The 13,671-nt window shown below is 45.2% G+C and overlaps 1 protein-coding gene across 4 annotated transcripts in view; it reads left to right on the top strand.

Annotated features, from left to right (window-relative positions):
• LOC121309450 (ubiquitin carboxyl-terminal hydrolase 2-like) overlaps window positions 1-13,671 on the top strand; it is a 40,167-nt gene that overhangs the window by 6,553 nt on the left and 19,943 nt on the right. For 3 of the 4 annotated variants that reach the window (XM_041242378.1, XM_041242377.1, XM_041242376.1), the window contains 2 exons: window positions 304-394; window positions 5,902-6,654. In XM_041242378.1, the coding sequence (XP_041098312.1) occupies window positions 5,905-6,654 (750 nt within the window). In that variant the 5' untranslated portion in view covers window positions 304-394; window positions 5,902-5,904. The remainder of the gene's footprint in view (window positions 1-303; window positions 395-5,901; window positions 6,655-13,671) is intronic. The other variant, XM_041242380.1, reaches the window with a different exon arrangement.

The following is a 13,671-nucleotide window of genomic DNA, read 5'->3' as shown; positions in this document are numbered from 1 at the left end:
CTGAGTAATCATGTGGGTTTTAATCACTGTTAGCGGCTGTTTGTCTGCCTTGCTCTTCTCAGCAGTTTAAGCAGACCTCATTAAGAGCTCTTTTACTAATCAATTGTTTGCTCAGAGACTTTGTAACGCTTTGAAGACCAGGCTCGGCTCCTCCTGGTTTTTCAGCTTGGTGTCATGCACTGGAGATGTAGCTCCTTTCTAAAGTGCAGATTTGGGTGTTTGAAAATCCTACAGGTTCTGCAGGGATTGGTGCGTGGCATTCCTGGCAGTAAAATAACAAGCCCGGTATTCATTTCTTTCCAGGTGTCTTAAATTGAGTGTTTGAATTCAGGATGAAATAGCTGGACATTCAAACTGGACAGCGTGAGAGACCAGACCCAGCCTCTAACAGCAGGTACTGTACACACTAAAAAGTATTTGAGATGTTACCTTGTTAAAAATGCTGTACGAGGAATCTTCAGACTAGACAGGCCAATTTTCAGTAGAATAGCCATTAGAGGAGGTTTTTGAATGCAGCGCAGTTTCTGCTGCTCAGCAAAACCCTTCCTGCTTGTGAATGAGTGCCTGTCTCCGTGTTTCTGGGGAAGGTGAGCGGTCAGCTGTGTGTGTGTTTTGGGAACAGCCCACGTCACAGTCAAGAGTGTTCTGGGAGCCTTATCTGGCCAGAGTGTGGATGCAGGGTAAATATAGCAACCCTGCATTGCAGCCTGTGGCCTGGTCCCACTAGTGCTACAGGCTTCGGCTGCCCACAGCTAGCCGCTCAAATCGAAAGAGCGTTTTTTATTCCAAACCTGGCCATCGGTACCAGACCGAGACCACGCTTCTCTCTAGAGATGAACTCGCAGGGGAATGTGTCTGGGCGGGTAGGGGTTAATATGCGGTGAGATCTGTATGCATGCGCGCAGAGAAAGAGCCAGGAACAAGTGGGAAACAGAGCGGGGCAATTTATATAATTGAAAACGATATTAAGGAAATCTGGATGATAATTGAAAGCTGGATCGGTGATGTATTTTTATTCAGTTTCTTTGGCAAGGTTGTTGGTGTTTTCAAGGCAACTGTTTATCACAGAGAGGAGTGAGGCAGCGTCTGCAAACTCTTAAGGGAATAGGGAGGGAAGAGACAGGATTGGGTGATTCTAAGCCTTAGACAGGGTCTTGGGAAAGGGTACCATGTTTGGGAAGTGGCCTGGACTCCTTCCACATGACGAGAGAGCACAGTATAATACACCACACAATACAATCAGAACTGAATGCAGCGCTGAATCATTCTTGGCAGTCAGCATTGTTGGGTTTCAGGGTTAGAAACTCATACTAGTCCTGCATCCAGTCCTGGGTTTCAGAAATCCCTTTTTTTATGTAGATTACTGAAATGACCAGGGCTAACTCTGCTCTGAACTGATTGCACTTCTGATAACATCAATAGGTCTCACCTGAGACTGTAGGGTTACTAATGTTTAAGTGTGTGCAGGACTAGTGTGAGTTTCCTAACCCTGCTTAAAATGCATATTACGTAAGTGTTGTTCTAATTGTAGTTTTTGGTGCTGAATTTGCAGTGGGGAGGGTAAGAGGGTAAAATCTGTTTCAGTGCGGACTGTAACACGATCCCCACACACCCAGGGTAGAGAGAGCGGGTCTTTCTTAAACGGGACATGTTCAGTTCACAGTGTTCTCTCTCTCTCTCTCTCTCTCTCTCTCTCTCTCTCTCTCTCTCTCTCTCTCTCTCTCTCTCTCTCTCTCTCAATACATTTTAATAAATGTATTGGGTGTTGTGATGCTTGCTCACCCACTGGCTGAGGGACCTCATTGAAAACAGTTTTGTTTTGATGAGAATCACCCTTGGTTTAAGTTGTGATGAAATATGAAAATGGTTTGTTATTAGTATTTGTAAACGTACAGTAGTTTACAGCCTTATTATCTTACCATTATTGCTAGATAATAAGACCCAACAGGTTTCCTGCAATCACTGAATTTGCCATGGAACTGTTGTACAGTCCAGCCAAATGTCAGAAAGACATCCATATTTCAAATGTTGACTCATGAAGAGAGAAAAAACTTTGTTCAACAACAAGAAAATGCTACATGAACGAAAGAAACATGATCTAAATTTACTACAAACCCACAGTGTGCTCTTGCGGGTTTACAGTGTGCTGAGAACCCCTTTACAAATTGACAGCCTTGTTGTGCACAGTTCCTAAAGAAGAAGGAACATGAAGCCACTCTGTGGCTTGATTTCAGGAGGCTTGGTTTCAGGCAACTGCCCGGCACACCAGGGGAGACTTGGGGTCTTGGGGACAGCAAAGTCGCATCAAACTGGGCCTCCTGGAACCAGGTTTCAAGCCACTGTTCCTGAAAAAGTGGCTCTGTGTTCCCTCAGCTAAACATTATTTAAAAACCAGGCAGAATATTAGCCAGCAGCAGCCCAGGATCAGACACACACAGTCTAGGAAGAGAGAGGTGTTCGGATACCTCTGTATGGTGACGACAGCATGTGCCTACCCCATCTACGAGCTATGCAGCCAGCATGCTACGTGGGTTTTCTGTGTGGGTGGGAGTGAGATGGACCTGTTTCATGTACGAGCCCCCCAGCCTGCTTTTGTGTGGGTGCACTCTGCGTTGCTAAAGTCATGAAGATGACTCGTTAAACAGCAGTGTTTTCATCTTCTGCAAGGGTGACATCATACAAGGCAGGCTGTGACTCAGACAGGTCAATATAGTAACCGTTTCCATGGTGTTTCTTACCCTATTTTTTTCTCTCTAAGAGTTGCACTGTTGTAAGCAATAACATTGTGATTACAATATTCCACGAATATCAAAGCAAACCAATGCAGTCCTTTCTGTAAGCGATCCTTCAGGTTATGAATGTGCACGCATGTCAGACGTAGATTTGACAGCCTCAATGATGTGAGTTTTCAATTCATAAACAGTTGTTTTTGTCTTTTTTTTTTTTTTTTTTTTTTTTGTTTATGCATTAAACCTCGGTCTCAGTAGAATTGCCTCAACGAGTCTAGAACATGTTCATGTAAACTGTATTTTATGAATAAAAAGAGATTATAAATGACTCATGAGAATTCTTTAAATAACTAATGAGTTCGAAAGCACTGCAGGGTTAATTATCAGAAGTCATTTGTGGCGATGCAGCCGCAGACCAGTTTGAAATACAAGACGTTACACTGGCTGGAAGATTGTCTTGGCAAAGGGCCAGGACTGAGAGAGAGAGACAGCGGGAAAGAGAAAGAGAGAAAGTGTCAGAGAGTGAGCTGGCACACCGGTCTCAATCTGGCAAAGGCCTGCTAGGCCCAATTCTTACCAGGGAGTCCAGCTTGTTGGTGTGTTGCCATGGAAACGTCAGCAAGCAAAATTCTGACAGACTGGAAAGGGGATGGTACACACACACACACACACACACACACACACACTGAGCCTTCACAAGACTGCTACAAGTGAAGATCTCATCTTCCAGCTATTCTGTTGTTTATCTTTACATAAAGTCAAGGTGATTCTTTCTTTCTTTCTTTCTTTCTTTCTTTCTTTCTTTCTTTCTTTCTTTCTAAACAAGCTCATACTTGTCTGGTCCTGTAAACAGACCAGAGGATTGAATCTTGTAATGCAAGTTTCACACACAGACCAGAGTGTGTGTGTGTGTGTGTGTGTGTGTGTGTGTGTGTGTCTGGTGCATGATGGGGGAAAGGGAGGGGGCAAATAAGGGTTGCTGCTATAGCAACCGCAGACGCACAGCCATGTGAAAACATGCCAGGAAGCAGAGAGGAGAAGTAGCAGGAGATGATCAGACAGAAAGAGTAGGAAATGTGCTTCAGACAGTAGGTATGTGTAATGGGTGCTTCATTTTAAACCTGGGTTCACACTGACAGTGGATACAGTACTTTGTGAACTCAGTTAGACTGGGGTTCTTGCCTTTCTGTTAACTGTACGCTCAGCACTGCAGTGACATAGCAGTTAACACCTGTGGATAACTTTGGACCTTTCGTGATTCTGGAAAACTGACTGAGACGGGGCCCTCCTTTGGGTATTAACTTTGTTTTATATTGGTTTTTATTTATGTTGACTTTGAGTGTGTTCAGTGTAATCATACAGTTGTATTTATTATTATTGTTATTATTAGTTATTTTTCTTAAATTCTTATGATGTGCATTTTATTTATAGATGCATAACACTTATTGAAGCGTTTAAACTCTTCCGGGCTTCAGAAACTCCTTGGCAGTGCTGTAGTGGTCTGAGCTGCTGCAGATCTGAACGTGGTTCTGTCTGTTAAAGCATTGAAATAAGACTTTGGAGCCTTACAGACTGCTGGAGACAGAAAGACACACAATGTGCTGCTGTGTTTGAGGTTTTGATAACATCAGTGTTTGTATTCAGCTCTGCAGCAGTTGGGTCATTGGAGCAGAGGTCCCTGTATTGCTGCGCTGGTTCAGTGGCAGTCTGCCCTGGGTCCTGGAGAGCCATAGAGTCTTCTGGTGTTCGTTTCACTTAATCAAAACCGATTTATTTTCTTATTTGGTCAACACTGGTGATTTTAAAGATACCCAGAAAGCCTGCGGGACTGTTGCTGTCCAGGACCAGGGTTGTCCAGTAAGCATGCAGGACTGTTGCTGTCCAGGACCAGGGTTGTCCAGTAAGCATGCGGGACTGTTGCTGTCCAGGACCAGGGTTGTCCAGTAAGCATGCGGGACTGTTGCTGTCCAGGACCAGGGTTGTCCAGTAAGCATGCGGGACTGTTGCTGTCCAGGACCAGGGTTGTCCACCCGTGCTCTAGATGGTAAACACTATAACCGCCTTCATCTTTACAAAGTGTTTATCATACACTCCTGCTCTCCTGTACCCATTTTGAAATGGCTGTAATCCAGTTTTATATAAATGTGTTTTACCTTTTCGGTACCGTGTGATTATAAGGACCCTCCGTTCTGTGTGTGCGTGTGTGTAAAGTCAAATAAAAAGGTTCTCCGTGAGAGAACATCCGTTTTCTGCCTTGGTTTTGTGAGTGCATCCCTTGGAATGGCTCCAGCTAGCTGCCTTCTCTGGCTCTCTAGACTGAATTATTGATGGCTCTGAGGCCTGGCCCTTCAGCATGCTGCTCACAGACTCAACTGCTAGAGGTGCCGGGAAGAGAGAGAGGAAACAAGAGCCCTGCCAACAAACTGAACACGGGTAAACAACACCGGAGACTTTTATTAATTTAGAGATCCGACTAGGAGCTTTGCTGGGACTGTGTCAGCGCTACCTTCATGTGTTTGTGTGTATCTATATATTGTTGTCGCTGTTCTTTGGATAAGATATGAATCAGATATACGGTCATATTTTCCAAGTCTTTCATTTCTTAACTGTTTTCACATCCTTTAGCCTACAAGTCTATTGCTGAGGAAGAATATCAGCATTACGCTGCGCACTGAGCCCTCTGCAGCACTGATCCGCTTTCTCACCTCCCAACAGGAGTCTTTTCAGAAGCATGTTTTAGTGGAGTGATTAGTCTGTGGTAATCGGTGTTCAAGCCATAGCATGGTTATACTATTAGAAAACTATAGGCAAGCATGGGGAAAGTTCCTGTGTGGATTTGTAAGGGGGAAGCAGGCTGTGCTGGGGTCTGAACAGGACCAGCGAGGGATACAAGCAGCAAGCTCTTGTTAATCAGACCCCTTCAGCCCTGATTAATCCCCCTACTGCATCGGTATTGGAGGTAATCCAGCCCTGATCCACTCGGTAGAACCCAGTGCTCTAAATATCACACCCAGCACAGTAGCGTAGGCACTGAATAGAAGGAGGGGGGAAAACCTTCTCTCTGGGGGTAGGGGAGCATTGAAGCAGGGACCAAGTCTAGCACTGAAGCTGGATGCAATTAAACTGAATCAGGAGTGCAATTAATCTTCCTTCTCTCTCTCTCTCTCCGCAGTCAATGCGGTCTGCAGCCTTGTCCCTGTGGCTGAGATTGACCATGTCACGAGTGTCCTCCACCACCAAGCGCTACACTGGGTCCAGCTACACAGGGTCCAGCTACACAGGGCACTATGGCAGCTACACCTCCTCCTACACGCCCAACCTCAGCTCCTCGTACACGGACAAGGAGAAGCTGTCCTACAAGAGCCCCAGCTACGCAGGAGCGAGCAGCTACCTGACTTCCAGCAGCCGCTCCCGCAACTACAGTACCTCCTCCGAGCCCGACAGGGGGCGCCAGATCCCTCGCACGGACGTTCTAAGCACCCGCCGCAGCGAGAGCCTGAGCCGCGCACCAGTCAAGGCCTACAGCTCCGGGCTGAGTGGCGGCTACTCCTCCTCTTTCGCCTACGCGGGGAGCAGCAGCTACCTTTCCTCGTCCCCGGCCTCCTCATCTTCCAGAGCCGGCCTGAGCCGCCGGAAGTCCAGCAGCCAGACGGATCTGAACCGTGACCTGGCCAGCCTGGCACTGTCCGACTCCTTGACCGGCAGCAGACAGGACTCGGACAGCCCACACGGGTCCTACCGGAGCGGGTACAACCGTAGCAGCGAGGTCCAGGACTCGTATGGAAGCTCGCGGGCCGGCTACGGGCTCTCGCGCAGCTCCACACAGGAGACCATCAGCGCCAGCCTCAAGAGCAGCAGCCGCTTCAGCCCGTCCTGGGACAGGAACGGCACCAAGCGCTCCAGCTCCCCCGAGAAGGAGTCAACAGTAGGTGTCGCTGTTTGTCTAGAAGTTGTTTTTCCAGTGCCTTTGTTGTTTGACCAGACCCTCAATGCCAAAGTAAAATTATGCAGTGTGTTTTCATTTCTTTTTTTGAAGCAACCAAAATGATGAAGCATGCTACCATTCATGTACTGTTTATGTTGTGCAAGTGTTCATGGGTAATGAGCACAAACAGAAGCAATGTGCACGCTGGGTTAACTGCCTGTTTTTAATAATGATCAGTGTGGGTCTTTTAGCTGAAATGGACACCTCTGTTGTGCTGATCTTCGTATGACCAACAGAGGGCAGCAGAGCAACAGTCCGATGTTGTATTAAGCTTTAGGGACACTAGAGGGCGCCAAAGTAGTTTCTATATATATATATATATATATATATATATATATATATATATATATATATATATATATATATATATATATATATATATATATATATAGATAGATAGATAGATATATATATATATAGATATATATATAGATATCTACTGTATATATTTTTCAGTACCTTTTTACCAGCCTGAGGATTTTCAAGTCGTTTTCTGCTACTTTGATGCCTTTCACGTTTTAAACACAGGCTGCATTTTGACTTGCTTCTAATTAGGATGACAGGTTGTCATTCCTGTCTTTTTCAAGCCTGCTGACAACATGAATGGGATACTTCAGAAGATTCCTACTGGGGTGCCCGGTAAACCAAATCAGGCTCGAGAGACAGCTGCTGGACCTTATACAGAGTGAAATGTAGCGTGCTCTTAGCTAGGGCTGTGCTGATAATCGCACTTGTTATCACCTTTTAGGAAGTATTTATCAGCAGGTATTAAATGCGTTCATCAGTGTGTTCATTTCAAAACACAAGCAGCGGTCCTGCCCTCACCTTTACAATGAGGTAGTGAAAGCTCATTTTCTTCTCATCTGAGGTGCTGACATTTTTAATGCCATACTGCCGCAGCGAGGTCGTAGACTGACAATGAAAATAATAATAGTTTATAAGCACCGCGCAATGAAGCCTCTCGTGCAGCCCTCAGTCGGGTTGCTTACGCTTCGCTCCTCCTTGCAGGCTGCACATCTCCGAGCATCATGTGCCCGTCGGCTGAAGCCGTCTATCTTCTTAGAAACGGTTGTCGCTCAGCCAGTGTGACAACCTGATGTATCACACCATCTCCCAGCCTCTCATTCCAGCCTTGCACTCACCCAGTTTCTGTGGAATGTGACTTGTGAAACGGAGTGCCTGCCAGGTCATGTGCAAAGCTGTCGGTCGGACCCAAAAGCTATTGTGTTCCCAAGTCTGAAAGACTCCCACTTTTTCAGCGAAACGATTTTGAACGCCTAAGAGCTCAGTTGCTTTAACGTGAGTTACTGTACCACACCTTGGCCAGCTTTCTAATCTGGAGTAACTTAATTAAACATGTTGTGCAGTGGTATAGATAAGGTTCAATCCAATCTGCAATCTCATGCCAGCAGGAGCTGATTAAAGTTCAGGATGCAAGGCAGTTTACTGTGCATTGCAGACAGCTCTTCAGCAGGTAAAGCAAAAGAGCCGTACAGAAAATAAGAAACACAAACTGTTTAATTCTGCCCAGGCGCCAGTAGGGTTCTATTGAGGGGGCATTCTTAAGCTGCAGTTCTTCTGTTGTTAATATGCGACGTTTTCAAGTTTAAAGGTGTCGTTAGCACACGGTGTGCTCCTTGCAGAAGTATGTGCATTGAAGCTGTGGGCTCTGTGGATTGATGGCATGCTATTAGCTTCATAATGAGCAGGCTCTGGGGTAATCCCTTTGCTTCTTGAAAACCCCTTCTCTGCAGTGAGAGGCTCAGTGCTGTTAGGGTTAATTCTGACATGAGGATGTTTTATTTTGGTTTCAAGTTTACATTTTTCAGCAGGTGTTACCGTCTCCCCTCCCGTGACAGAAATGTTCTAGCGTGACAAAATGACTCTCGAGGCAAAAGAAGATAGCTCGGAATTCTTTTTCGGTATCTAGGCTCTTGCATCTAAGTAAAGCGTTTGTGGGTTTGTACCAAATCTAGGTCCTTCTTAAATCTCGCTGATTCTGTTAAACTCCTCAGTTCAGGTGGCAAGTCCCTTATATTTATCAGGCTCAATGTCCACTCTGCTCTATTGTCTGGTTTCTATGCTTTTCCCAAGCTTAGAGTAGTGCTAGCCAATCTGTTTTCTTAGCACTAGTTCATTTTATCACTGGACCCCCATTTCTTCAGTTTTGGACTCTACAGTAATTTCAGAAAGCGTGCACTAGATCAGGCATGTGCAATCCCGGTCCTGGAGGACCATTCAACTCCAGGCTTAGCAGGTAAAATGAGAAGAGGCACGACTCCAGGGTGTGGATGGAGGTTTAATTGGTTCAATTAAACCATTTAGAACAGGGTTGGAACAAAGACCAGGAGTGGAAGAGCTAGCTTGGGCCACCCCTGCTCTTGATGAAAAGCTGCCGCTGCTAATCCCTCAGTTTGAACCCTTTGTCTGAGTTCTCTGAAACGACGCCTGCTCTGAAAATGTGTAGCTCGTGGTAAGCTGCAGTTAAGAGCAGTTTGATAAAGAACAGTAGTAGCAGGAAGCATAGGCAAATCCTAACCCTGTGCTAAAAGCCTTAGTGTGGCGGCTAGCTGCTTGCGTATAGCTGAACGGACAGGGTCGGAGGAATTGCATGAGAAGGTGGTTTTGCACTGTTGTCAAGGTCGGAGCTGGGCGTGCTCAAGGTCACGTGTACCTTCAGTCAGCTCACTGCCGGTGTGATAATTAACCAGAGGTATGTTGAGGAATTCTAATTAGGCTTCTTGGAGTATTGCTGCACAATTAAAAGCACAGATTCTTCTAAAACGATTCCCATGGTGTGATTTTTTTTCAATGCTTTCTGATCCTAGTGTTAACCTCTCTGAGCATTACTGAGCTTGCCTGGGCGATGCCATGCTTTCATTTTGCTTTACGGCACTTTGCAACATCTGTAATAAAAGTTTCCCATAGTAAAAGCATAGACAGTGTAATGAAGCACAGTGAGGGCTTGCTAAACCTCAGGTAAGCACTGTGAAGCACAGACAGGTACGGTAAAGCACGTTTAAAAGCATGGCAAGCTATGGGAAAGGCATAGTATAATCGTGGGAAAGGCACTGGGGGAAATTGCCAAATGACAGTAAAAACGGACCCTGGTAAAAAGGGCTGCCTTTACTTGGGTGTGCCCTCGTTTATCAAGGGAGGGTTTTTAATTCAGTCAGCACATTCTGCAGCCGTTCCAAAACATTTAGAACATTTAATATAGTCATATAGTAACTCTTGACAAAGCTTTTGGCTTTCTGTGTAACCCACTGTTTGATATTCCTGAAGTGTGGCCAGAAGAATACAGTCAAACTACCGTCTGCCAGTCAAACACATTTTGCAATTTAAAAAAGAGCTGGATTCACAGCACGCCGCTGAAATGTAGCGCCGGACGCAATCTAAAACCACCTGTTAATTGAACCGGCCACATGCTTAGCGGCAGCGTTCCCTTGTTAAACCACTAGAAAACCTGACACTTTTTAGGTGAGTTAATGAAGGCATGATGCACTGTCTTCATATTGGCAGCAGTGCAATGGTTTTGTTCCATCCATATCTCTTGATGAGGAATCAGATCTCAACCAGAGAACAGCGAGACAGATACTGGAGGTGATTTACAGGATGAGAACTCGCTCAGCGTCATTGTTTCGTTGTGGTATTGACGTTTTTCTGACGGTGTGAAATCTTGCAGGAAACATTCTTTTGCATTTCATGGCTGGGTTTTCAGCTGCTATGCAAATTCCAGAGGGACAGAGATCTCCCAGTTTGACATTATTAACAGCAGTGTGTGTTTTCAGTTGTGTCATGTCTCTTGGCGTCATTTTAAAGACTGGGTGAGCAGTTCTGTACTTTATTTCATCAGGAAGGGGCGTTTGCAATCTTCTGGGCGCCACCACACTTGTTAAAATTCGCACCACACCACACAGGAAAGACCTTGATAAATCTGCGCCTTAGTGAGTTCATAGCAACATAGCAACATCCTAATAGTTGCACCTTGGTTTGTACCAGGACTCGGAAGGACTTTCTCAGAGGCACGTGCGCAAGATCCTTCCTGCCTCTCCAAATCCAATACAAACAGAACCTCCCTTTTGCTTTTCCTAATCCTTATTAAAGATGACCCGCTCTGTCCCTGATCTCTGTGGAGCAGCCCCACTGGCATCTCTCTGTCTATATTAAGAGCAAATCCCCTGCCAAAGAGGAGAAATAAATTGAAAAAAAAAAGGATTAAGCAAAATAAAAGCCTGTTGACGTTTATGTACTTTGCACGCGGCTCCGAGCCCCCAAACTCAAACGCTGAACCCGCTGATCAACTGAACAGATGCATCGGAACAGAGCAGGACCGAGCCCCTCCAATCAGCAGCCGTGTCGCCCACAAAGAAGATGCGTAAGCAGTAAAGTGCTGGAGATTATCCAGAGGGTTTCAGTGTAATTGTGAACCAGGCTGTACAACTACCTTAGCTTTGAGTCACACAGGGAGAGGCTCTGGTTGTGTGTGTGCGCGTGTGCGTGCAGGGAGGGTACTGGATAATGTGGGAGGATGAAACGCACAGGAAATATTTCTGGTATCCTGTTGGTATTTAAGACATGTGAGCCATCCCATCTGTCAGACTAAAACCAGCTAGAGATTTTGGGAAACACAAACTCTATTTTTGACTCTCCTGTTTGTACAATGAGAAGTAGCCTGTCCCAATGTGCAGGAGGAAAAGGGACCCAATGCAGAGGATCTCCTTTCTGGGGGTCTCCCCATCTAGTATGTACAGCACAATTCCCTTTTTAATTGGCTTCCCCAGAGGTGAAATCTAAAGCAGTAGCACGATGCAGCCGAGGGCATCTTTTCTGAAAGTGGAAATGCACAGGAGCGGTCGGTTTCACACGTCAAGGGTAGAATGAAGTGGCAGGACCAGATAAACTTGCACATGCACACAAGATAAGACGAGTTAAAGACAGTCCTGGACCAAACCTTCCACTTATAGGGACCATCACCAGGGGGGACTGTGGAGAGCTTGTCCAGAGAGGCACGGGAGCAGAACAGGGTGCCACTGTGTGCAGGGCACAGTTAACAGAGTACAAAACAAGACAGGAGCTTTTCAACAAGGAAGGGTTTAGATACGGCCTTGGCTTCCATATGATCGATATCACACTTAACTAAATCCTTTACTCACGCCATCCATCTTCTCACATGCCAGTCCATGGGCAGCACACAGACCGTTACTACAGTGAGAGTTTTGGGTAGCCCAGCTTTACGTTTTTGTTTAAATCTGATTAACCAAAGATGGTTATTTCCTTCTGTAAAGTAATTGGCCAGTCCTGTTAACTTGATTAGTTGGCGTTCCCAAGTAGGTCAGGGCTACAGATCACCATGCTGTCCAGATACGCCAACAGCAGTCTGCCGCACTGTACGCTTGGGCACAGTAATACCTGAAGGCTTCCCATTCAGCATGCTATTCAAAGCCATCTTGGAAGGCTTCGATTTTTCTGTCTCCCATCTCGGCTCATTTGATGACGCAGCAGATGCTTTTTTTAACTGCTGGAAAAAAAAAAAAAGTGTTAGTATTTTAATTGCCTTGCCTGCAGCCGTTGGAAGCGAGCTATTAATAGCAGCAGCAGGAAAAGTCTTTTAAGCGTTAGCTTCCTTTACACAGAGTCAATCAGATAGGAAGGGCATGGAAAAACAGCAGAGCTAGCGGGTGTTATACAACACAGCAGCAGAGACTGCTTCACAGCGAGGTGCTATCTGGGGAATTGGTCTCCGGTCTAAAGACATTTACAGATGGGTAAATATTTGCCAAGACGCTTTGCTGGCCTCTTCACTTTTTCTTATGCAACGTGGAGGTGGTTTTGCCCCGGCTAATCTAGGAGGGGGGTTGTGTACGATCCAGTCCTTGTTCATTTCTTTATATTGTAGCTAGTGTATGATTCCATCCAAGAAATATATGTGATATACCGATAACACTGCCGAAGACATTCATCTAAATGCCTTGTACCATCGTAACATTCCTGTACCTGTTCTTTACACTGTGTCTTTAATATATATATATATATAAAAATCTGCATTTGTTAGTACAAGTGTGCTTATAAATGTTTACCCCTGCACGATATTTTTGCAGCTTTCCCATTTTTTCCCCCCATAGTTATACTTTGCTTTTCCCATGGTTTGCAATGTTTTTTTTTTTTTTTTTTTTTTTGTTTTACCCTACCTCTCTGGCTTCTTACAATGCTTACAGTACCTCTGCTTTGCCATGCTTCACTGTGCTTTATTACACTGCCACTGTCACAAGAGTTCTACCATAACACTGACAATGCAGTACATTTCCTTCAAGGGCGGGCGGGCGGGCACATACTGGAACAGCACATTCAGCAGCGTCTACACTTTAAGAACTGGCTGTCCTGTCCACAAAACGCACAATTTCAGAACAGTCCAGAACATGTTATTGATCAGAAGTTGTGTCTCCTCTCAAACTACCAACTCATAACAAACGTTTTTGTTATTATTAAAACCTATTTTCTGATAGATGCATATGTACACTTGCCCTCATGAAAGTTTCTCCTAGTGAAAGCACAGCAAAGTGTAACGAAGCATAGTGAAAGCAAGGTAAAGCACAGGTAAGCATTGCAAAGCCCAGAGAGGAATGGAAACGCATGTAAAAGAAACCATGGTAACCTGTGGGAAATGCATACTATAACCAGGGGGAAAGCGCAGGAAAACTGCACATTTCCCATGGTAAACTTTTCTAAGGGTGACCCTGTCATAGGCTACAGTATAAGAGAGGTCTTCTCATTTTCCATTTTAGTTGTTAAATTGAACCACTGATATCGGAGGATGACTTTCCTACAAACGCGGTGCAATTGTGAACAGTGTGATTCGCGCGCTCGTTCAGTCATTAAATATGAAAGCGTGCCAGGCAGATTGCAAAAATCTCTTGACACGGGATCACCGGATAAAGCTATTCCATGCTAGATATC

Source organism: Polyodon spathula, unplaced genomic scaffold (genome assembly GCF_017654505.1).
Source record: "Polyodon spathula isolate WHYD16114869_AA unplaced genomic scaffold, ASM1765450v1 scaffolds_1277, whole genome shotgun sequence".
Classification (NCBI taxonomy): Eukaryota; Metazoa; Chordata; class Actinopteri; order Acipenseriformes; family Polyodontidae; genus Polyodon; species Polyodon spathula.
The sequence above is the reverse complement of the archived record's forward strand: the minus strand, read 5'-3'. Positions and strand labels throughout refer to the sequence as shown.